Source organism: Podarcis vaucheri (assembly GCF_965113315.1).
Source record: "Podarcis vaucheri genome assembly, chromosome: 12".
NCBI lineage: Eukaryota > Metazoa > Chordata > Lepidosauria > Squamata > Lacertidae > Podarcis > Podarcis vaucheri.
The window spans coordinates 58,366,779-58,390,199 of record NC_138750.1 but is presented as its reverse complement, the minus strand read 5'-3'; the positions used below and the strand labels follow the sequence as shown (position 1 = coordinate 58,390,199).

At 45.7% G+C, this 23,421-nt stretch overlaps 1 protein-coding gene across 27 annotated transcripts in view; it reads left to right on the top strand.

Annotated features, from left to right (window-relative positions):
* The window catches only part of OBSCN (obscurin, cytoskeletal calmodulin and titin-interacting RhoGEF), a 286,978-nt gene that overhangs the window by 50,756 nt on the left and 212,801 nt on the right, over nt 1-23,421 (top strand). For 19 of the 27 annotated variants that reach the window (XM_082192082.1, XM_082192079.1, XM_082192080.1 and 16 more), the window contains exons 9-21: nt 559-849; nt 1,306-1,596; nt 2,580-2,870; nt 4,066-4,347; nt 6,206-6,487; nt 7,684-7,974; nt 10,555-10,845; nt 11,539-11,814; nt 13,534-13,809; nt 14,515-14,790; nt 17,211-17,477; nt 20,110-20,379; nt 21,896-22,162. In XM_082192082.1, coding sequence (XP_082048208.1) covers nt 559-849; nt 1,306-1,596; nt 2,580-2,870; nt 4,066-4,347; nt 6,206-6,487; nt 7,684-7,974; nt 10,555-10,845; nt 11,539-11,814; nt 13,534-13,809; nt 14,515-14,790; nt 17,211-17,477; nt 20,110-20,379; nt 21,896-22,162 — 3,651 coding nt within the window. The remainder of the gene's footprint in view (nt 1-558; nt 850-1,305; nt 1,597-2,579; nt 2,871-4,065; nt 4,348-6,205; nt 6,488-7,683; nt 7,975-10,554; nt 10,846-11,538; nt 11,815-13,533; nt 13,810-14,514; nt 14,791-17,210; nt 17,478-20,109; nt 20,380-21,895; nt 22,163-23,421) is intronic. The other 8 variants (XM_082192070.1, XM_082192060.1, XM_082192085.1 and 5 more) reach the window with 8 other exon arrangements.

The window sequence follows — 23,421 nt, the reverse complement described above, 5'->3', positions numbered from 1 at the left end:
TGTAATTTCAATTTATCTCCCTCCTGTTCCAAGATTTCCCAATACTTCGGCCATCCGACCTCCATATTCAGTTTCTTCACTGCCTTAGCCTCCACGGGTGAGACCCATCTAGGGGTTTTGTTTTCCAACAGATCTTTATATCTTATCCAGACATTGAACAATGCTTTTCTAACAATATGGTTTTTAAAGGCCCTATGCACCTTAATTTTATCATACCACAGAATGTCTGCTTTATATACATTATTTACACAATGGGCCCCACGTGATTGGCTAATTCCGGGATTCTCCTGTAGACCAAACAGGTTGCAGATTCACTTCCACCTGGAGCTGGATTGGGTGGCTCCTGTGGACCAATCAGACTGCTGTATTCTGAATCCTATTGTTCTAAGACCAATCGGACTGCTGCATTCTGAATCCTATTGTTCTAGGACCAATCAGACTGCTGCATTTTGGATCCTATTCAACTCAGTACATAACAATGGGGAAACACTGATGTGCTGTAAATTGGGAGTTTAGAGTTACAGTCCTTGTCCTCTTTTCTCCCTCCCCTCGCCACAGTTGCAGAAGTTGAGGACGCATTTGTCAACAAGGAGAAGGTCCAGAAGGAGATCAAGGCTGCTGTTTCAGAGAACGCCTCCATCACCTGCGAGGTGGCCCAGACCAAGACAGAAGTGAAGTGGTTCAAGGATGGGAAGCAGATCACCTCCAGCAAGAAATTCAAGGTAGAAGCTGAAGGCAAGACCCGGAGGCTGATTGTGCAGCAGGTGGAAAAAGAGGATGCTGGTGAATACACTTGTGAGGCCGCTGGTCAAAAGCTCACCTTCAAAGTCATTGCGACAGCTGCAAAAGGTTTGCCTTCTCTCCTTTTATACCTTACTGCTTTACATTTGGGGCTGCCTTTTCCACTAACCAAAGGCCACCCCCCACCCATGACTTTCTCCTTTCACCTTGGCTGCCTATGTTGAAAAAAAATTGCATATCCTGCACTCCAAATTCTGCTAAATGGAATAGGAGAGAATCTCATGTTGGCCATTAAGTGGTACTTCTTGGTACTCATCCTCTCTGTCTTGCTTGGGCACCACTTACTTGTCCAAAGGTGACTTACAAATTATTTTGCGAGGGTGTGGATATTGCTGCAGGCACAGAGTGGCTGAAACGGCACATGGGTCTTCTGTGTGATATCCCTGCTGTTAGTGTTTTACTGAGTTCCCATACAAAACGAAAGAATTCCTAAGCTATAAAATGGAGCTTAGAGTTATTGATCTTTGCATATTCTATTTTCCCCCACCCTCCACCTTGCCACAGTTGCAGAAGTTGAGGATGCATTTGTCAACAAGGAGAGGGTCCAGAAGGAGATTAAGGCTGCTGTTTCAGAGAACGCCTCCATCACCTGTGAGGTGGCCCAGGCCAAGACAGAAGTGAAGTGGTTCCAGAATGGGAAGCAAATCACCTCCAGCAAGAAATTCAAGGTAGAAGCTGAAGGCAAGACCCGGAGGCTGATTGTGCAACAGGTGGAAAAAGAGGACGCTGGTGAATACACTTGTGAGGCTGCTGGCCAAAATCTCACCTTCAAAGTCATTGTGACAGCTGCAAAAGGTTTGCAAGTTCCCCTTTATACCCCACTATATTACATTCCCATTCATAACTTTTTTTCTTTCCCCTTTGCTGCTGCTGCTGAAAAAAAATCACACCCTACACTCCGTATTCTATTCATTAAAATCATAGAATCAGAGTTGGAAGGGACCACAATAATAATTTAGTTCAACCTCCAGCAATGCAAGAGTCTTTCTCCCAATGTGGGTCATGAACAGTCTCATGTTCTACCAACTGAGCTACCCCTCAGTGTTAAGGAATATGAGAGAAGCTGATGTTGAGGTAAAGGGTAAAGGGGACCCCTGACCATTAGGTCCAGTCGTGACCGAATCTGGGGTTGCGGCACTCATCTCGCTTTATTGGCCAAGGGAGCCACCGTACAGCTTCAGGGTCATGTGGCCAGCATGACTAAGCCGCTTCTGGCGAACCAGAGCAGCACACGGAAACGCCGTTTACCTTCCCACCGGAGCGGTACCTTTTTATCTACTTGCACTTTGACGTGCTTTCAAACTGCTAGGTGGGCAGGAGCAGGGACCGAGCAACGGGAGCTCACCCTTTCGTGGGGATTCAAACTGCCGACCTTCTGATCGGCAAGTCCTAGGCTCTGTGGTTGAGGTATATAGTAATAATTCTTGGTATGCAGCCCCTCTGCCTTACCTGGGTATGACTTATTTGTTCCAAATATGAATCATGCATAATTTTTGCAAGGTGTGAATCCTACTGCAGGCCATCTTTTAATCAACAAATGAGCTGAAAAAGGAGATGGACCTTACATTTCACAGTTTCGCTGTTAGTGTTTAGCTTCACTCCTGTACAAAATGTAAGTATTCCTTGCACTTTAGGCAGGCGACCTGAACAGGCTGATTTCCTCTTTAACACAGATGGATTGTTCTGTGAGCGATGGATTTCTAATGTTAATGGGGAACCTTCAAGTGCCATAAAACGTAAGCTTAGAGTTACTGATCTTTGCTTGTGCTTCCCCTCAGTTGCAGAAGTTGAGGATGTGTTTATCAACAAAGAGAAGGTCCAGAAGGAGATCAAGGCTGCTGCTTCAGAGAACGCCTCCATCACCTGTGAGGTGGCCCAGGCCAAGACAGAAGTGAAGTGGTTCAAGAATGGGAAGCAGATCACCTCCAGCAAGAAATTCAAGGTAGAAGCTGAAGGCAAGACCCGGAGGCTGATTGTGCAACAGGTGGAAAAAGAGGATGCTGGCGAGTACACCTGTGAGGCCGGAAACCAGAAACTGACATTCCGTATCACTGTGACAACTGCAAAAGGTTTGCATGTTTTCCTGTATACCCTGCTGCTTTGCATTTGGGGCTGCCTTTTCCTATGACCAAAGGCTCTCAAACCCCATCCACACAATTCCTTTCTCCTAAGCGGCCAATGCTCAAAGATTGCATGTCCCAAAGTCCTAGATACTTGTGCCACTAAAGGGCAAATAGCCACAACATCAGTCCCAGAGTTTTCACATCTGCACTTTTTTTTAAAAAAAGTGAGCATTGGTGTGTGTGTGTGTGAGAGAGAGAGAGAGAGAGAGAGAGAGAGAGAATTGACCCTTCTGCTGCTGTCCAATCGAAGTGGGACACCCTGACCTGCTTTCGGTTTAAAGAGGAACTATCCTTTTATTGGAAGTAGCAAACATAAATGGAACAGCTGGTATTGAGGAATTGGCAGTTTCAACCCATAAATGACTTGGGCATCATTTATTTGCTCTGAAGGTGGTATAATAACAATAACAATAACAAAAACAATAATACTACAGTGGACTCTTTGGTTGTGAACGTGATCTGTGCGGGAAGCACGTTCGCAACCCACTGCATCCGCAACCCGCAGCGCCGCACCTGCGCACGCATGGGTTGCGATTCGGTGCTTCTGCGCATGTGCAAAGCATGATTTAGCACTTCTGCGCATGCGCAAGTGCCAAAACCTGGAAGTAATCCGTTCCGGTACTTCCAAGTTCAGTGCGGTGCGCAACCCAAAATCGCACAACCCAAAGTGTCTGTAACCCGAGGTATGACTGTAATAATAATAATAATTAATAATAATTTGCATGTGCTAGGCCGAGGGCTTGAAAAATCCCAAATGCTTTAGATGTGATAGCCCCACTATTTAGAGCCTTCAAAGCAGCCGCCATACAAGATCTATTATTCCTTCTGGCAGCAACCCGGGCCTCAAGAACCAGCCCGAGATTTTATGATGAAGGGCGGTATATAGATGTAATAAAAATGGGGATTTGTTCTCTATGAACACAGAAAGCTGGCTGTCCTACTGCTTGTGGCTGCAGCCTGTGTTGTAGTATGAACGTTGTGGATTAATCTTCAAGAGTTTGACGCTGGACGATCCATCCTCATGGATTAAATGATATGTGCATCTATTACCCTGAACAGATGTTACTGGAAGACCTTAAAGTGCCATAAAAAAGGAGTTTGAAGTTACCTATCTTTGCTTGTCCTCTTTTCTCTCCTTCAGCTGCAGAAATTGAGGACGTGTTTGTCAACAAGGAGAAGGTCCAGAAAGAGATCAAGGCTGCTGTTTCAGAGAATGCCTCCATCACCTGTGAGGTGGCCCAAGCCAAGACAGAAGTGAAGTGGTTCAAAGATGGGAAGCAGATCACCTCCAGCAAGAAATTCAAGGTAGAAGCTGAAGGCAAGACCCGGAAGCTGATTGTGCAGCAGGTGGAGAAGAAGGATGCTGGCGAATACACCTGTGAGGCCGGAAACCAGAAACTAGCCTTCAAAGTCACTGCAGCAGGTATTTCAATATAATATATTATACCCTACCATATTTGGGGCTGAAAGTGGCAACAGAGGATCTGTATTTTCAGTGGCGTAGCGTGGGTTGTCAGCATCCGGGGCAAGGCAAGTAATTTGCGCCCCCTAACCCTAACCCCCAGATGTTGCGCCCGGTGCGGCCGGCCCCCCTGCACCCCCCACACTATGCCACTGTGTATTTTATGCCTGCTGTGTATACATTAAGGCAAAGGTAAAGGGACCCCTGACCGTTAGGTCCAGTCACAGACGACTCTGGGGTTGCAGCGCTCATTTCGCTTTATTGGCCGAGGGAGCCAGCGTACATCTTCCGGGTCATGTGGCCAGCATGACTAAGGCACTTCTGGCGAACCAGAGCAGTGCACAGAAACGCCGTTTACCTTCCTGCTGGAGTGGTACCTATTCATCTACTTGCACTTTGACGTGCTTTCGAACTGCCAGGTTGGCAGGAGCAGGGACTGAGCAACGGGAGCTCACCCTGTCGCGGGGATTCGAACCGCCGACCTTCTGATCAGCAAGTCCTAGGCTCTGTGGTTTAACCCACAGCGCCACCCGCGTCCCGTGTATACATTAGCTCTCAGCTTAACTGATGATTTAAAATAGTGTTTTAAAGTGACTCAAATCGATCAATTGGCATTTATTTGTTTACTTAACTAAGAATATTTATATACTGTTACATAGTAGTAAAATGTCTCAGCAGTTTACATGAAATCTTTAAAATATAAATAAAAAGTTTAAAATGATTAAAAGCATTGAAAAATAACTAAAATGAACCATAAAAGAGATTAAAATGCATCAGCATCTACATGTCCAGATAGTCTTGCCTATAATAAAATGTTTTAAGCATGCACTGCAAATGGTACAGCAAAGGCACCTGCCTGATGTCAGTCGGCGGGGAATTGCAGTCAGTGAATTGCTTGTAAGCATAAGTCTTGGAGGGAAAGGTACAAAATTCATTACATAGCCATGAAACATAACTCCCAATTCTCACATGAAGCATCTGGTTGCAGATGAGGTACAATCCCTACATATTACAAGGTTCAGCTGGTGGAAAAATACAGCTATTTCTGGATCAGGAAGCCTGAGAATTGTAATTCATGGACATTGGGATGTGAATGGAGCTGTGGGTTAAACCACAGATCCCAGGGCTTGCCGATCAGAAGGTTGGCGGTTCGAATCCCTGCGATGGGGTGAGCTCCCATTGCTCGGTCCCTGCTCCTGCCAACCTAGCAGTTCGAAAGCATGTCAAAGTTCAAGTAGATAAATAGGTACCAGTCCAGCGGGAAGGTCAACGGCGTTTCCATGCGCTGCTCTGGTTCGCCAGAAGCGGCTTAGTCATGCTGGCCACATGACCCAGAAGCTTTCTGCGGACAAACGCTGGCTCCCTCGGCCAATAAAGCGAGATGAGCGCCACAACCCCAGAGTCGGCCACAACTGGACCTAATGGTCAGGGGTCCCTTTACCCTTTACCTTTAACCTACACATTGGATCACTGCAGCATGCTCTATGTGGGGCTGCCCCTGAGGCTGCCCAGGAACCTTCAGGTAGTACAAAATTCAGCGGTTCAACTGCTCTCTGGGGCAGAATATTCACATTATATTTTGCCGCTGCTGAAATAATTTCCTTGTCTACTAATTAGCTACTGGACTGAGTTCAAGGTGCTGCTTCTGGTGTACAAAGCCCTATACAGCATGTGGCCAGGATATGGCGCATTTGCTGTATGGTCCCATGGTACTCATTCTTCTATGAGCCAGATGTTAACTAGAAGTAATAAAGTGCCTTAAGAAGGGAAGTAGAGTTCTGAATCTTTGCTTGCTTTCTTTTTCTACCCTCCCTCCCAGATGCAAAAGCGGAGGACGTGTTTGTCAACAAGGAGAAGGTCCAGAAGGAGATCAAGGCTGTTGTTTCGGAGAACGCCTCCATCACCTGCGAGGTGGACCAGGCCAAGACAGAAGTGAAGTGGTTCAAAGACGGGAAGCAGATCACCTCCAGCAAGAAATTCAAGGTAGAAGCTGAAGGCAAGACCCGGAGGCTGATTGTGCAGCAGGTGGAGAAGAAGGATGCTGGCGAGTACACCTGTGAGGCCGCTGGCCAAAAACTCACCTTCAAAGTCATTGCAGCAGGTACAGCGAGACTTGTTCCCGCCGCATGGGTTCAGCCGGTTCAGCCTCCTGTTTCCCTTCTCACCCTTCACCTGTGTCTCCTCAGGCATATTAGCATTCAGCAAACTGTTGGACTCCAATCTTCCTTGGGTTGCTGTCTGTACTGAGATCCTCATGCCCTAAGCTTGGCACCCAGTCTGGCAGAACTGTATGCCCTGCCCTAAATCTGCCTCTGTTCCAATGGCCAGCTCCAAACCTGATCCTCCCTTTAAAACTCTTAGCTCTGTATTATCTAAGCCCCTTTCTCAAGTGCCACTATCTACCCTCCAAAGGCGGATTCCCCCCTGGTGATATCATGTCCCCTTTCCAGTGGAGGATGGTCCAATTAGGGCAAATGGGATGGTGGCCCACCAACCAACCTGTGATGGGATGATGAGCTGCTTGTGCGTAAAATCGTAGTCCCTCAGAGTTTGTGCAACTCCACAAACCTCTGTGTGTGACAGAGCTCCTCAGACATGTCTGCTCTAGTCACTTGCAGATTCCGACAGTGGTTGTTTTCGGAAGCGCTTCCAGCATAAAAGCTCCTTAACGGAAACACGTCTTCGGGACTCGCGGCATGACAGCTTCCTGCGAGGAATGGGTCTCCCTATGGGAGCTTCTGACACCTCCCCACTGTTCTCGCTGGACGTGTCCCTGAGCCCTCCCTCTTGCTCGCTTTCCCTCAGAGATCCTCCCCTTTCCCTGCTAGTTCCTGCTTTAGCTGCTGCGTCTCTCTCAGCCTTCGTGAGACTTTCCTCCAGAGACCCATCTCTCCCCCTGCTGGTCCCTGCTTCAGCTGTTGAGTCCCTCCCAGCCTCCGTGAGCCCTCTCCCCACCTGTTCCTCCGATGGCAGTTCCCTGACACAACCCAACCAGCCTGCCTCCTTACTCACAACCTGTCTAAGAGGTGACACTGCTTGTCAACTTCATTCTCACTCTAAGTGCTGCCCTTAAGGAAGTCAGAAGGGAAGAGAATGGAGAAAAAACTAGAATGATTTGGCTCCTCTGCTGATTTTGTTCTGTTTGTTAGTAGGAGGCCAATCTAGGAAGAGCATTTGTGATGTGTTTTTCTCTTTCTGACTCATCTATGAGCCAGGTGTTAGTGGAAAGCCTTGGAGAGCCTTGAAGGGGGAGGTGGAGTTACTGTATGTTTCTTGCTCTATTCCCCTCCCTCCCAGATGCAAAAGCTGAGGATGTGTTCGTCAACAAGGAGAAGGTCCAGAAAGAGATCAAGGCTGCTGTTTCGGAGAACGCCTCCATCACCTGTGAGGTGGCCCAGGCCAACGCAGAAGTGAAGTGGTTCAAAGATGGGAAGCAGATCACCTCCAGCAAAAAAGTCAAGGTAGAAGCTGAAGGCAAGACCCGGAGGCTGATTGTGCAGCAGGTGGAGAAGAAGGATGCTGGCGAGTACACCTGTGAGGCCGCTGGCCAAAAACTCACCTTCAAAGTCATTGCAACGGATGCAAAAGGTTTGCACGCTTCTCTTTATGCCCTATTACTTTATATTTCGGGCTGCCTATCCTGCTGACTGGGACGCAGATGGCGCTGTGGGTTAAACCACAGAGCCTAGGACTTGCCGATCAGAAGGTTGGAGGTTCGAATCCCCACGACGGGGTGAGCTCCTGTTGCTCTGTCCCAGCTCCTGCCCGCCTAGCAGTTTGAAAGCACATCAAAGTGCAAGTAGATAAATAGGTATCGCTCTGGTGGGAAGGTGCGCTGCTCTGGTTCGCCAGAAGCGGCTTAGTCATGCTGGCCACATGACCCGGAAGCTGTACGCCGGCTCCCTTGGCCAATAAAGCGAGATGAGCGCCACAACCCCAAAGTTGTCCATGACTGGACCTAATGGTCAGGGGTCCCTTTACCTTTATCCTGCTGACCAAAGGCGATTATCATCCATTATTTTCCTTTCTCTCTGGCCACCAATGCTGAAAAATCACAAGTCTCTCACACCTTTATAATAATACTGCAAGTTCAAATGGAACTGGAGAGCGGATGGTGTTGAGGCATAATATAGCAGTCATTGGCGTGTCAGCCCAGCTGCCTTGTTGGGCATCACTTTAAATGATGTGTACTGTGAACTAATTTTAAGAAGAATTCATACCTATGATTCAAAAAGGGCTTTGCTGTTTATGTGGATGGCCTCCCTACTGCTGTGTTTGTTTTGTGAAGTAACCTGAATTTTGTGTGCTAATCTGTTGGAGATTGATGTTGGAACCTCCTGCATTAATCGTGTATATCAGGGTTTGCCAATCTAGCACACCTTGTGTGTTATTTATTTATTTTTTGTTTGTTTGTTTTGGAAATGTTAGACATTTCCTTCACTCTGGGAAAGGCTTTTCTTAATGTGGGTGGGTGATCAAGGAATATCTCTCTCTCTCTCTCTCTCTCTCTCACTCTTTCTCTCTTCAAAGTCATTGCAGCAGGTACAGCGAGACTTGTTCCCACCGCATGGGTTCAGAAGGTTCAGCCTCCTCTTTCCCTTCTCACCCTTCATCTGTGTCTCTTCAGGCATATTAGCATTCAGCAAACTGTTGAACTCCAATCTTCCTTGGGTTGCTGTCTGTACTGAGATCTTCATGCCCTAAGCTTGGCACCCAGTGTGGCAGAGCCAGTGTGGTGTAGTGGTTAAGAGCGGTGGACTCATAATCTGGTGAACAGGGTTTGATTCCCCGCTCCTCCACACGCAGCTGCTGGGTGACCTTGAGCTAGTCACACTTCTCCGAAGTCTCTCAGCCCCACTCACCTCACAGAGTTTTTGTTGTGGAGGAGGAAGGAAAAGGAGATTGTTAGCCGCTTTGAGACTCCTTCGGGTAGTGATAAAGCAGGATATCAAATCCAAACTCTCTTCTCTGCCCTAAATCTGCCTGTTCCAATGGCCAGCTCCAAACCTGATCCTCCCTCTAAAACTCTTAGCTCTGTATTATCTAAGCCCCTTTCTCAAGTGCCACTATCTACCCTCCAAAGGTGGATTCCCCCCTCTGGGGATATCATGTCTCTTTTCCAGTGGAAGATGTTCCAATTAGGGCAAATGGGAGACATGCACTTCAGCAGAGAGAAGAGGAGAGATATGCGTGTATGTGTAAGAAAGAGAGAGAGAGGTGTGTGTGCTCTGTTTGTATGTGATGTGTGGGTGTAAGAGAAAACAACCAAGACACACAGGGAGAGTAGGGTTTGTGTATGGTTTGCTTATATGCAGTGCTTTTTTTCTGGGGGTACGCATACCCCTAAACATTTTGTGAATCTTTGTACAGTGGATGCTCGGGTGGCGAATGTGATCCATGCGGGATGCATGTTCGCAACCTGCAGTGTTCGCAACCCGCGTCTGTGCACGTGCGGTTGCGATTTGGCACTTCTGCGCATGCGCAAAGAGCGATTTAGTGTTTCTGAGCATGTGTGACCACCGAAACCCAGAAGTAACCTGTTCCAGTATTTCTGGGTTTCAGTGGTCCACAACCCGAAAAAACGCAACCTGAAGTGTCTGTAACCCGAGGTATGACTGTATTTTTGTCCATTTACTGTATTTATTTTTCCCAATTTGAACTATAAAATTGTGATTTTCTTGAGTCAAAAGGAAAATACCCATATACATTTTTAATAGAAAAAAAGCAGTACTTTTATGTATGATCTCTGTGAGAGATGCACTTGGACAGAGAGGGAGAAATAGATTGCAGCTGTGTATATGTGAAGTATATGAGTGTGTATATGACACAGTGAGAGTGAATGTGTGTGGCTACATTATACATTTTCCCTCATACTTGGAAATGCTCCTTCTTAGAGCTGTGTTTGTGTGTATCTATATTGTGTGGTCTCCACCATAAGGACCAGCCAGGGCATAGCCAACTTTCCATGGCAACCATTTTGTGACCGGTGCCATCAGCACTTTCTCAAATTTCAAAATGTGCCGAGTAGTCCAAGAAGATTGGTGACCCCTGGATTCTATGACACGCGAATCTATGGTCCTAATGAGATGTTAATGGAAAGTGCCATAAAAGGGGAACTTGAAGTCATCTGTCTTTGCTTCCCCCCTTTTCTCCCTCCCCCCACCACAGTTGCGGACGTTGAGGACGCATTTGTCAACAAGGAGAAGGTCCAGAAGGAGATCAAGGCTGCTGTTTCAGAGAACGCCTCCATCACCTGTGAGGTGGCCCAGGCCAAGACAGAAGTGAAGTGGTTCAAGGATGGGAAGCAGATCACCTCCAGCAAGAAATTCAAGGTAGAAGCTGAAGGCAAGACCCGGAGGCTGATTGTGCAGCAGGTGGAAAAAGAGGATGCTGGTGAATACACTTGTGAGGCCGCTGGCCAAAAGCTCACCTTCAAAGTCATTGCGACAGCTGCAAAAGGTTTGCCTTCTCTCCTTTTATACCTTACTGCTTTACATTTGGGGCTGCCTTTTCCACTAACCAAAGGCCACCCCCCCCATGACTTTCTCCTTTCACCTTGGCTGCCTATGTTGAAAAAAAATTGCATATCCTACACGCCAAATTCTGCTGAGATGGAATAGGAGAGAAGCTCATGTTGGGCATGAAGTGGTAGTTCTTGATACAGTGGTACCTTGGGTTACATACGCTTTGGGTTACAGACTCCGCTAACCCAGAAATAGTGCTTTGGGTTAAGAACTTTGTTTCAGGATGAGAACAGAAATTGGGCTCCGGTGGCGCGGCAGCAGCGGGAGGCCCTGTTAGCTAAAGTGGTGCTTCAGGTTAAGAACAGTTTCAGGTTAAGAACGGACCTCCGGAACGAATTAAGTACTTAACCCAAGGTACCACTGTACTCATCCTCTCTGTCTTGCTTGGGCACCACTTACTTGTCCAAAGGTGACTTACGAATTATCTTGGGAGGGTGTGAATATTGCTGCAGGCACAGAGTGGCTGAAACGGCAGGTGGGTCTTCTGTGTTAGTGTTTTACTGAGTTCCCATACAAAATGAAAGAATTCCTATGTAGGAAAGAATTCCTAAGCTATAAAATGAAGCTTAGAGTTATTGATCTTTGCATATCCTATTTTCCCCCACCCTCCACCTTGCCACATTTGCAGAAGTTGAGGACGCATTTGTCAACAAGGAGAAGGTCCAGAAGGAGATCAAGGCTGTTGTTTCAGAGAACGCCTCCATCACCTGTGAGGTGGCCCAGACCAAGACAGAAGTAAAGTGGTTCAAGAATGGGAAGCAGATCACCCCCAGCAAGAAATTCAAGGTAGAAGCTGAAGGGAAGACCCGGAGGCTGATTGTGCAGCAGGTGGAAAAAGAGGATGCTGGCGAATACACCTGTGAGTCCGGAAACCAGAAACTAGCCTTCAAACTTAATGTTCCAGGTGAGAATGAGAGATAGACTTCCCAAGACCAGGACCCCTAAAGGCTGGTGGTGTATTCTACATGTCATTAATGCACTAATAGAACATTAGTGGTAGATAACTACTGAACCATCCACATACAGTGGTGCCTTGCAAGACGAAAAGAATCCGTTCTGTGATTCTCTTCGTCTAGCGGTTTTTTCGTCTTGCGAAGCAAACCCATTGAAGGATTAGCACTATTAGCGCTATTAGCGGCTTTTAGCGGCTTTTAATCTGCTGATCGGATCAGCTGATAAGCGGTTTAGTGGCTTAGAAAAAGGGGGGAAAGGGAAAAAACCAGCAGGAACTCGCAAGACATTGTCGTCTTGCGAAGCAAGCCCATAGGAAATTCGTTTTGCGAAGCACCTCCAAAACGGAAAACTCTTTCGTCTAGCGAGTTTTCCGTCTTGCGAGGCATTCGTCTTGCAGGGCACCACTGTACTATATCATTCAGTATTATTATTTCAGTTTATTAGCTGCTCTTCACTATTAGATCTCAGGACGGGTTACAACAATTTAAAAATTGATATTAAAAATAGTTAAAACAAATGACAGTCATAGTAATAATTGTTATAATAATTGTTAACTTACCAGTTTGTGATGGTTCCTCAATGTTATGGCATTGATGCCTTCTTTAGGGGCACTCTTGCACTCTACCGCAACAAAAGAGGGACCAAAAATAAACCAAAAGTAACATCAGTATTGGAGGTTTCATGAAGGGTCTGGCAAATGAACTTTTAATGCCATCTCAAACTACAATTCCCAGAATTCTTTGTGGGAAGGCAATGCTATAATTTCTGTCACAGGCCTGCACAACCTATATTACCTGTTTAACTGAAAACAGCCATTTGCAATGGCCTCTCAGAGCTCACAGAGCTGTTTGAAGTGGTAATGTTGGCCATCTCTAGACAACATGTTTATTGAGCATTCATCCTGGTATGTTTTCAGGGAGATTAGATGATACTGGATTTTTCATGAGTATTCATTCTGATTTGTCTGTGTGGAGGTTAGATGTTGTTGCATCAAAGCAAGTGTTAATCCCACACTTTCCAGCTCGTTTCATCATCATCATCATCATCATCATCATAATTTATTATTTATACCCCGCCCATCTGGCTGAGTTTCCCCAGCCACTCTGGGCGGCTCCCAATTGAGTGTTAAAAACAATACAGCATTAAATATTAAAAACTTCGCTAAACAGGGCTGACTTCAGATGTCTTTTAAAGATAGGGTAGCTGCTTATTTCCTTCACATCTGAAGGGAGGGTGTTCCACAGGGCGGGTGCCACTACCGAGAAGGCCCTCTGTCTGGTTCCCTGTAACCTCACTTCTCGCAATGAGGGAACCGCCAGAAGGCCCTCAGAGCTGGATCTCAGTGTTCGGGTAGAAGGATGGGGGTGGAGACGCTCCTTCAGGTCTACTGGGCTGAGGCCATTTAGGGCTTTAAAGGTCAGCACCAACACTTTGAATTGTGCTTGGAAACGCACTGGGAGCCAATGCAGATCTCTCAGGACCGGTGTTATGTGGTCCCGGCGAGAAATGTGGTCATTTCTCTTAGCACAAAAAGTTCAATCTTTAATTGTAGTCCCTGAATTTGTTGGTATGTGATTGAATCCCACCCCAAACAGCAACAATCTGGCAGCCCCTGTTGATGCTCATTCCTCGCCGACAGAAGCTCAGTGACTTTTCCTCTATGTTCCAGAGGTTGCAGATATATTTGTCAAAAAGGAGAAGGTGCAGAAGGAGATCAAGGCTGTCCTGAAGGAGAGTGCTACTTTGGTCTGTGAGGTGGCCACTTCTGATACCCAGGTGAAGTGGTACAAAGATGGGAAGCCCCTCAGTACTAGCAAAAAAATCAAGATGGTCTCTGATGGCACCTCCCGGAAGCTGGTATTGGAGCAGGTGGAGAAGAATGATGCTGGGAACTACACATGTGAAGCTTCTGGCCAGAAACTGATTTTCAAGGTTGAAGCAGTAGGTAAGCTCCCTTTCCCTCTGCAGGAGGAAAAAAACAGCAACAGAAAGCAATCCTAAAGTGATACGATTGTTAGAATGGGGGAGAAATTTGACTCAGTTCATCTCTAAAGGTGAACCTACCTAATTTAAATTTCATTTGAGGTTCTCTAGAGCAGGGGTCAGCAAACTTTTTCAGCAGGGGGCCAGTCCACTGCCCTCAGACCTTGTGGGGGGCCAGACTATATTTTGAAATGAACGAATTCCTATGTCCCACAAATAACCCAGAGATACATTTTAAATAAAAGGACACATTCTACTCATGTAGAAACATGCTGATTCCCGGAGCGTCTGCGGGCCGGATTGAGAAGACGATTGGGCCGGATCCGGCCCCCGGGCCTTAGTTTGCCTACCCATGCTCTAGAGCAGGGGTCAGCAAACTTTTTCAGCAGGGGGCCGGTCCACTGTCCCTCAGACCTTGTGGGGGGGCCGGACTATATTTGGAGGGGGAGAGAATGAATTCCTATGCCCCACAAATAACCCAGAGATGCATTTTAAATAAAAGGACACATTCTACTCATGTAAAAACACACTGATTCCCAGACCATCTGCGGGCCGGATTTAGAAGGGGATTAGGCTGGATCTGGCCCCCGGGCCTTAGTTTGCCTACCCATACCCTAGAGTTTTGTAGAACCTGGAAGTTCTTATGTATGGCATTTACTAATTGCAGAGCCTGAGGCAAAATTCGAAAGGAAAATTCCCCAAGAGAAGCCGATTGTGGTTCAGGAGGAAAAGAGCATCAACCTGTCAACTTCAGTGGTGCCTGAAGATGCCGAAGTCAAATGGCTCAAAGACGGAATTGAGATCAAAGCCAGCAAGAAGTATGAGATAAAAAAAGATGGCGCCTCTAGAACCCTGACTGTGAAAGTGGCCGATGCCAAAGATACTGGTGTGTACACGTGTGAGACCAAGAGTGATAAGCAGCAGTTCCAGGTGCAGGTCCAAGGTGAGGAACACTTCTCAGTATTAGTCAGAAAATATGATTTTTTTTTACAATAATATTTATTAAATTTCATCAATAGACTTAACAAAAAAGAAAATATACAACAACACAAAAGAAAGGTGAAAAAGAAGAAGAAAAAATAGCAAACTTAAGATACCTAAACAGAAAAAAAAGAATCTCAATTAATTAGTTAAAATGCATTTTCATAAACATTTTGGTTGACTTCCTCTAATCTCCCCCATCAGAATTTCCTCTTAATTTGAATGTATGTAGCAGTTTCCAATATCATTATTTCATAAAACATTATTACAGTCGTATTCCAATTTCTTTACCTTTCTTATAATACATTTTCTTATTTATATATTTAAGTCTAATTTAATCCTAGGCCTGATTGGTTCTTTCAAGTGGTTACATATCTTTAATGTTAGAATATTTGTTCAAATAGTCTTAAAATTTCTTCCAATCTTCTTGGTAGTCCTCTTCTTTCTGGTCGCGGATTCTCCCGGTGAGATCAGCCAGCTCCATAAATTCCATCATCTTCACCTGCCATTCTTCTACCGTTGGTAATTCTTGTGTTTTCCATTTTCTGGCTAATAAAACCCTAGCAGCTGTTGTTGCATACAAAAATACTTTCACATCTTTTGGGGGCAATTCAGTACCTACTATCCCAAGGAGAAAGGCCTCTGATTTCTTAATAAATGTACATTTCATCATTTTTTTTAATTCATTATAAATTTTTTCCCAGAAGTCCTTTACCTTGGAACAAGTCCACCACATATGATAGAAGGTACCTTCTTTTACTTTACATTTCCAACATACATTGTCACAGTTATAGTACATCTTTGCCAATTTAACAGGGGTTAAGTACCATCTATACATCATTTTCATAATATTTTCCTTTAACATTGTACATGCGGTAAACTTAACCCCTTTCTTTCACAGTCTCTCCCAATCCTCCATCATTATGTTATGTCCCACATCTTGTGCCCAACCAGTCCTAACCGACTTTACTTGTTCATCTTTTGTGTGCCACTCCAGTAGTAAACTATTGGTCAGAAAAGATTTTGCCCTCTCGGGGCACCAAATGCTATGCCTTACAAGCCAAACCCAACCTATTTAAATGTTCTGCAGTTTGCAAGCCCAGCTCAAGCTAAACTTGACGGCAATGAAAGCCAGGCTTGTTGTTGTTGTTTAGTCGTTTAGTCGTGTCCGGCTCTTCGTGACCCCCTGGACCAGAGCACGCCAGGCACTCCTGTCTTCCACGGCCTCCCGCAGTTTGGTCAAACTCATGCTGGTAGCTTCGAGAACACTGTATTTTTCTTTACAGCATTGGACTTTCCTTTAGCTTCCAGGCATATCTGCAACTCAGCGACCTTTCGGCTTTGGCCCAGCCGCTTCATCAGCTCTGAATCTACCCCAACCCAAAACCCACATCTCTTGCCCAATGAATCATGGCTGTTTCACCATTTCATCCTCAGTTTCCCATTCCAGAATTAGTTTATGCATCTTAGAAATCAACTCCTTATTATCTTCTGAAGACTCCCTTTAAAAATTAGAGCTTTGCTCTTTAAAAACCCCCCACTTCCTATATCTTTCTTAAATAGGTCACAGACTTGGTACCCTACCCCTCCTATTGCTTAGTGTGGATTTGCTGAGCTGCGGAACCTCATACTTTGAGAACTGCTTGTTAAGCATAACATGCAAGGGAAGTTGAAGGAGTTGTTCCTAACTGATATATTAAATTCAATTTGTGTTGTTGTTGTTTGATTGTTTAGTTGTGTCCGACTCTTCGTGACCCCATGGACGAGAGCACACCAGGCACTCCTGTCTTCCACTGCCTCCCGCAGTTTGGTCAAACTCATGCTGGTAGCTTTGAGAACACTGTCCCACCATCTCGTCCTCTGTCGTCCCCTTCTCTTTGTGCCCTCCATCTTTCCCAACATCAGGGTCTTTTCCAGGGAGTCTTCTCTTCTCATGAGGTGGCCAAAGTATTGGAGCCTCAGCTTCAGGATCTGTCCTTCCAGTGAGCACTCAGGGCTGATTTCCTTAAGAATGGATGTGTTTGATCTTCCTGCAGTCCATGGGACTCTCAAGAGTCTCCTCCATAATTCAAAAGCATCCATTCTTCGCCGATCAGCCTTCTTTATGGTCCAGCTCTCACTTCCATACATCACTACTGGGAAAACCATAGCTTTAACTATACGGACCTTTGTTGGCAAGGTGATGTCTCTGCTTACAAGGTGCTAAATACCATTGACATTAGGTTTTAAAATTGTTATCCTTTAGGCCTGCTGAAATTATATCAGAGTGGAAGTTGTTCCAAATCCAGTTCCATTGTTTCCTGGTTATTCCTTGACCCAAATCTCGCACCCATTTTCTGATACATGTATGTGTACTTTCTGTTCCACCAAATTTAACTGCAGAAGTCCCAGTGAAGTTTGCAAAGAAGCTGGAACCCGTTAAAGCTGAGATCGGAGGGGCCCTGACTCTGAGTTGTGAACTAAGCCAACCTGGGGGCAAAGTTGTCTGGCGCAAGGATGGAGTGGAGCTCAAAGCAAGCAAGCGCTACCAGATGCGTGAGACGGGCGAAAAGCGTATCCTGGTCATAACTGGCCTCCGGGCAGAAGACAAGGGGGATTATTGCTGTGAAACCAAGGATGACAAGTGCAGCATTCATGTCAGCCCCACAGGTATAATAATAATAATAATAATAATAATAATAATAATAATAATTAATAATAATTTATTATTTATACCCCGTCCATCTGGCTGGGTTTCCCCAGCCACTCTGGGCGGCTTCCAACAGAACACTAAAATACAATAACCTATTAAACATTAAAAGCTTCCCTAAACAGGGCTGCCTTCAGATGTCCTCTAAAAGTTTGGTAGTTATTTTTCTCTTTGACATCTGGTGGGAGGGCGTTCCACAGGTGGGTGCCACCACCGAGAAGGCCCTCTGCCTGGTTCCCTGTAACTTGGCTTCTTGCAGGGAGGGAACAGCCAGAAGGCCCTCGGAGCTGGACCTCAGTGTCCGGGCAGAATGATGGGGGTGGAGATGCTCCTTCAGGTATACTGGACCGAGGCTGTTTAGGGCTTTAAAGGTCAGCACCAACACTTTGAATTGTGCTCAGAAATGTATGGCTCTGGGTTCAGGTCTTTGTGGTAGGAACATACATTCCAAGGTGCTGTCAGTAGCTGATCCAGAGATGGGCACCCAAAGGTCCATTGTCAGGGATGGGGGTCTGCTTAGGGTAGGGCTACCCAATGCGGTGGCCTCTAGAAGTTTTGGACTACAACTCCCATCATCCCTGGTTATTTGCTATGCTAGCTGAGGTTGATGGGGGTTGTAGTCCCAAACCGTATGGAGGGCATCATGTTGGTTACCCCTGGCTTGGGGGATGTTCTGAAAGCAAAGCTGTGTCTCTCATGGGGTTCTGGAGCTGCACAGACCACCTAGAAGGGAGGATGGCATTGCAATGGTGAAGAAGAAGCATAGCAAGAAATGGCGCAAGAGGCTTGTTATGGTCCTGCATGAGGACCTGTTGCAAGCATATAAGGAATACCTGTTGGTCCATGAAGAAAGAATGGGCCATGATAAAGAGACTTAGTGGTTTTTAGTGGTAGGTGATGTTGCTGTGTTGTATTATATTATCTTTGTGCATCGATTCATTTCTTGGAGTTAAGAATAGGACTAGGATAAATTGTGTTCGCTGAGCCCGTATTTTATACAGTCTGTATGTGATGTTTGTTTGTTAATGTGTGGTGTGTTATGCCTAATAAAGGATTTGAACTGAACTGAACTGAATACCTGTTGCCCACTCAAAATGTGCCCAAGAATCGACAGGCGCAGCAGTGGAGAAAAAGAAGGCAAAGTTTATTGCTGAGCAATAAAGACTCAGTGGAATAGTTTCCAGAGCCTGGGTGCCAAAGCCCCTGGGCATTGGGTTTTTTATACCTGATTACAAACAGCGTAAAACAGGAGATATTCATATATTGCAGCAAAATCAAACAATTGAGCAGGCACAAGCTTTTCCTCTGCCCATGTAAAGAATACTTCTGCTTTTCTCAGATGGTACATCATCATTGCCCTTTACTCTAATTTTCAGCAATAAAGAGGAAAAGAAACCTATTTGACCGTTGAAACCTGAATAACCCCCACCATCTGTTATCGGCTAGAAAATGGCATTGTGGCAGACTGCTTTTTCCCATTCCCCACCTCCACCCCATCTTATGAACATGAGAAGCATTCTGGCGAAGGTTCCCTATAGAAAAATGCCGACACATCAGATTTATTATTTCCTTCAAGCACAATAGCAGGGCAGAGAGAGAAGTAGGGCAAAGGGCTTGAGATTTAAGCACTTTTAGCTATGCTGAAGCCTTAGTGTTTTGAAAATAATAATAATAATAATAATAATAATAATAATAATAATAATAATAATAATAATTTATTATTTATACCCCACCCATCTGGCTGGGCTTCCCCAGCCACTCTGGCCGGCTTCCAAAAGAATATTAAAATACTGCGATACATCAAACATTAAAAGCTTCCCTAAACAGGGCTGCCTTCAGATGTCTTCTAAAAGTCTGGTAGTTGTTGTTCTCTTTGACATCTGGTGGGAGGGCGTTCCACAGGGCGGGTGCCACTACCGAGAAGGCCCTCTGCCTGGTTCCCTGTAACTTGGCTTCTCGCAGTGAGGGAACCGCCAGAAGGCCCTCGGTGCTGGACCTCAGTGTCCGGGTAGAACGATGGAGGTGGAGACGCTCCTTCAGGTATCCTGGACCGAGGCCGTTTAGGGCTTTAAAGGTCAGCACCAACACTTTGAATTGTGCTCGGATATATGTTTATATATGGATATATGATTATATAGAAATCATAAAGGTAAAATTCTTCCAGGTGGTCTTGACACAGGCCGTGATGAAGTATGGGAATGCTTGGTGCAAAGCTACATGCCAGCTGAGCAAGCACATGTTTCCCGCCTCAAATTGGCCAAGATGACACTAATAAAGGGGTGCCTTTTTAGGGGAACTTTGACACAGATGGGAAGAAAAGGTGAATGTTCAATGATGAAGGGCTGTAGCTCAGTGGTAGGGTGTTTGCTTTGTATGGAGAAGATCCCAGGTTCATTCCTCCCGTAGGCAGGATTAGGAATGTCACGAGTCTGAAACCCTGGAGACCTTCTGCCGTTCAGGATGCACAATGCCTAGTTAGATGGAGCAGTGCACTGACCCCAGGATAAGGAGACGTCCAATGTGCTTTTATTCTATATGCATAGCTGAATGCGCTGCATTATTATGACAACTAATCACCATCTCCTCCCCCAGTTCCTAGGCTGGTGAAGTTTGTCAAAGGCCTCCACAACATAGTAGCTGAAGAAGGCAAAGAGGCAGTTTTCAAATGCGTTGTCTCCCCCAGCGACGCCGCTGTCACGTGGAGTCGGAATGGAACCAAAATCGAAGCCAGTAAAAAATATGTCATATCCCAGGAGGACTCAAACCATAGCCTCACCATCACTGACTTGACTCTGAAAGACTCCGCTGCAATCTCAGCAGAAGCGGAAGGAGTAGAGAGCAAAGCAACCCTCAAAGTGGAAGGTGAGAAGTGGAAAGTAGCAAAAAGTGTCCACCACTAGGTGGATTTTGCAAGGCTGCAACTAAGCATGCAGAAGATGGAGATAGAATGGACTTCTACTTTCTGTTTCTGGATGTAAAAGAGAACAGGGGGGTGGGTGGGGAAGAGGGAAAACACTATTTGCAAGTGGAAATCTAGTACACCAGGAAAAGAAGTTCTAGCAAACCCTTCCCCTGTGGTGCCAGTTTCCTAGATGTAGGGAGGTTTTATGCAGGAGAAGAATTAAAAATAGCATTCCAGACCTGCAGTCTGAAATGGTACCATCCATTCTGTCCCCTTTATAACTTTCCCACCTTTTTTTGCTACCTGTTTAAGGTCAGGTTCAAGTTACAGAGAATAAGACGGTAGACTGAGGTGGCAGCAATCTGAATTGCACCACTTTAGATTCCAAATGGGGATGGTAAAGCTTGTAAGAGTAGATTGTAAGTCCCTCAGAGACTTGTGCTAGATGGCTTCCAATGATGATTATTCACTACCACCATCAATTTCATACCTTTGAATGCTACCGTGTGCTTTTTTGCAGGGTGGGACACACTCAGCCACACCACTTCCTCTGCTCAATTACGTTTTTTCACCCAGGGAGGGCTACACAAAGCTTTATTCATAGAATCATAGAGTTGAAAGGGACCCAAGGATCATCTAGCCCAGCTCCCTGCAATGCAGGAATCAAACCTCTGGTCTCCCATCCAGTTTGAGACCCTGCCTGACCCTGCTTAGCTTTGGAAACGTGCTATCAGTTTTGTTGCTGCACCACCAGGGGATATAAGCAGGGAGTTCCACATGTGCAGTGGAAATGATAAAAAATGCTATTGGCAAAGCTGGATTTTGCTTTGGGTGGAGAATGGCTGTGTCGACTCTTAGAATGTTGCATTTTTCATTCCGCTAGATAAACGTAGCATAGGGTTGCCATATTTCAAAAAATGAAAACCCGGACACAAAAGTTGTTGGGTTTCTTTGGGGGGTGGGGGAGCAGTAACCCTTAAATTGCTTAGTAGGTAATATACAAAGGAGCTCATGTCAAACATCCCCCCCCTTCTGCATAACCGTGCCTAAAAGGTAAAGGGACCCCTGACCGTTAGGTCCAGTCATGGACGACTCTGGGGTTGCAGCGCTCATTTCGCTTTATTGGCCAAGGGAGCCGGCGTACAGCTTCTGGGCCATGTGGCCAGCATGACTAAGCCGCTTCTGGCGAACCAGAGCAGCGCACAGAAACGCCGTTTACCTTCCTGCTGGAGTGGTACCTATTTATCTACTTGCACTTTGACGTGCTTTCGAACTGCTAGGTTGGCAGGAGCAGGGACCAAGCAACAGGAGCTCACTCCGTCGCAGGGATTCGAACCGCCGACCTTCTGATCAGCAAGTCCTAGGCTCTGTGGTTTAGACCACAGCGCCATCCGCTTCCTGCTATAACCATGCCTAACTGTAGCCATTTCCAAAGCTCTCTCTACAATGTTGCATTTGTGTCTTTGTTGCCTGTAGAGACGCCAGTATCATTCGTGAAGAAACTGGAAGCCAAAATTGTTGAGGAGAAGGAGATGGTGACTCTGGAAGTAGAGCTATCAAAGCCAACCACAGAGGTGAAATGGATGAAGAATGGCAGCTTGCTCCATCCAGGTGACAACATGGAAATCAAGGCTGAAGGGACAAAGCACAGCCTGGTGATTAAGAGTGCCGCCTGCGGGGACCGTGGCTATTACTCCTGCGAGACTCTCCATGACAAGACCCAGGCAAAAATAGCTGTGGAAAGTGAGTCAGGGGTGGTTGGATGCCTTCACTTGTGGGTCTATGCTTTTTTGCAAATACAGCGCTTACCTTCTCAAATGCAATGGAACAAAAAAACCAACTAAAGGAAGATTTTAAAATGAGACAGAAAAGCATCCAAGGCAGAGATACAAGAGATAACCTAACCATGAGTCTGCCTGGGATTTGGTGGAAGAAACCCACACAATCTGCAGCTCCACAGGCTCCTTCAGTATAAGGTGGTTCCTTAATTCATGGTAAAAGCAGTCACATGACTAGGGATGGGAGAGAAATTCGATTCAGTTCACATTTAAAGGTAAACCTACCTAATCTACCCTTTCTGAAACCAGACCCAAACCGAAAGACAGCTGTCGTTTGGGAAATTCACGCTTCTCTGGCTTTTACAGTCCAGTTCTCCAGCAAAGAAATGCACACAAAAACGCATATACTAGGATAACATGTGCATAAAAATGTATATATTGGTGAAAATATTTCAAAATCTGTTATACTGGGGGAGATTGCTTTGTAAAATGTGTACATTAGGGGAAATTGCACACAGACGTGTGCCCATCGGGAGAAATCCGCATGACCTTTTAAAAAAATAACATTCAGTAAAATTGCAAACCAATGTGGAATTGTAGAGAACTGAACTTAAGATTGGAAAAATGAGGAAAGGGAAGAGGCTGAAATTGACAGATTTGCCGATCCTTCCACATCACTGCGTGGTCCACGCCCTCCATATTTTCATTAAGTGAGTTTGGTCATGTTAACTGTTCCACCAATCTCAGTGCGTGAGACTGGTTTCCTTAACAAAAAGCATTTTTTGCCTCTGTTTCCTTGCTGTACTGCAGGGCAAGTATTCACTTGGGCAGTGCTTGTGTGTGGAGTTGGTGCTTTTGCTAATCCCTTCCCCAGCAGCTCTTCCTCAAAATAACCTTAGTATGCCTACAAGCACATTCCCCAGTCCTGAGTGATGGAATATCCACTGACCCAGTCCAAAGGTCATCCCTATAACTGGTATGATTGAATTTTTTTGGCGGGGGGAGGGGGAGGGAGTTGTCCTGCAAACTCTGAAGCTTAAGGGAGTAGAATATCAGAAAGGGGCCCTGAAGTGACAGGTGTACATTTGGTCAAAAGATTTCTAGACCTGTTCCACACATCACATGACATCATACCTGGTTCCCCAGTGAGTATACCTGTGTGATGCACATATTTCTTGCATTTACACGGTTGTGTTTTTCGGCCTAGTTGTAGCATCTTAGGTG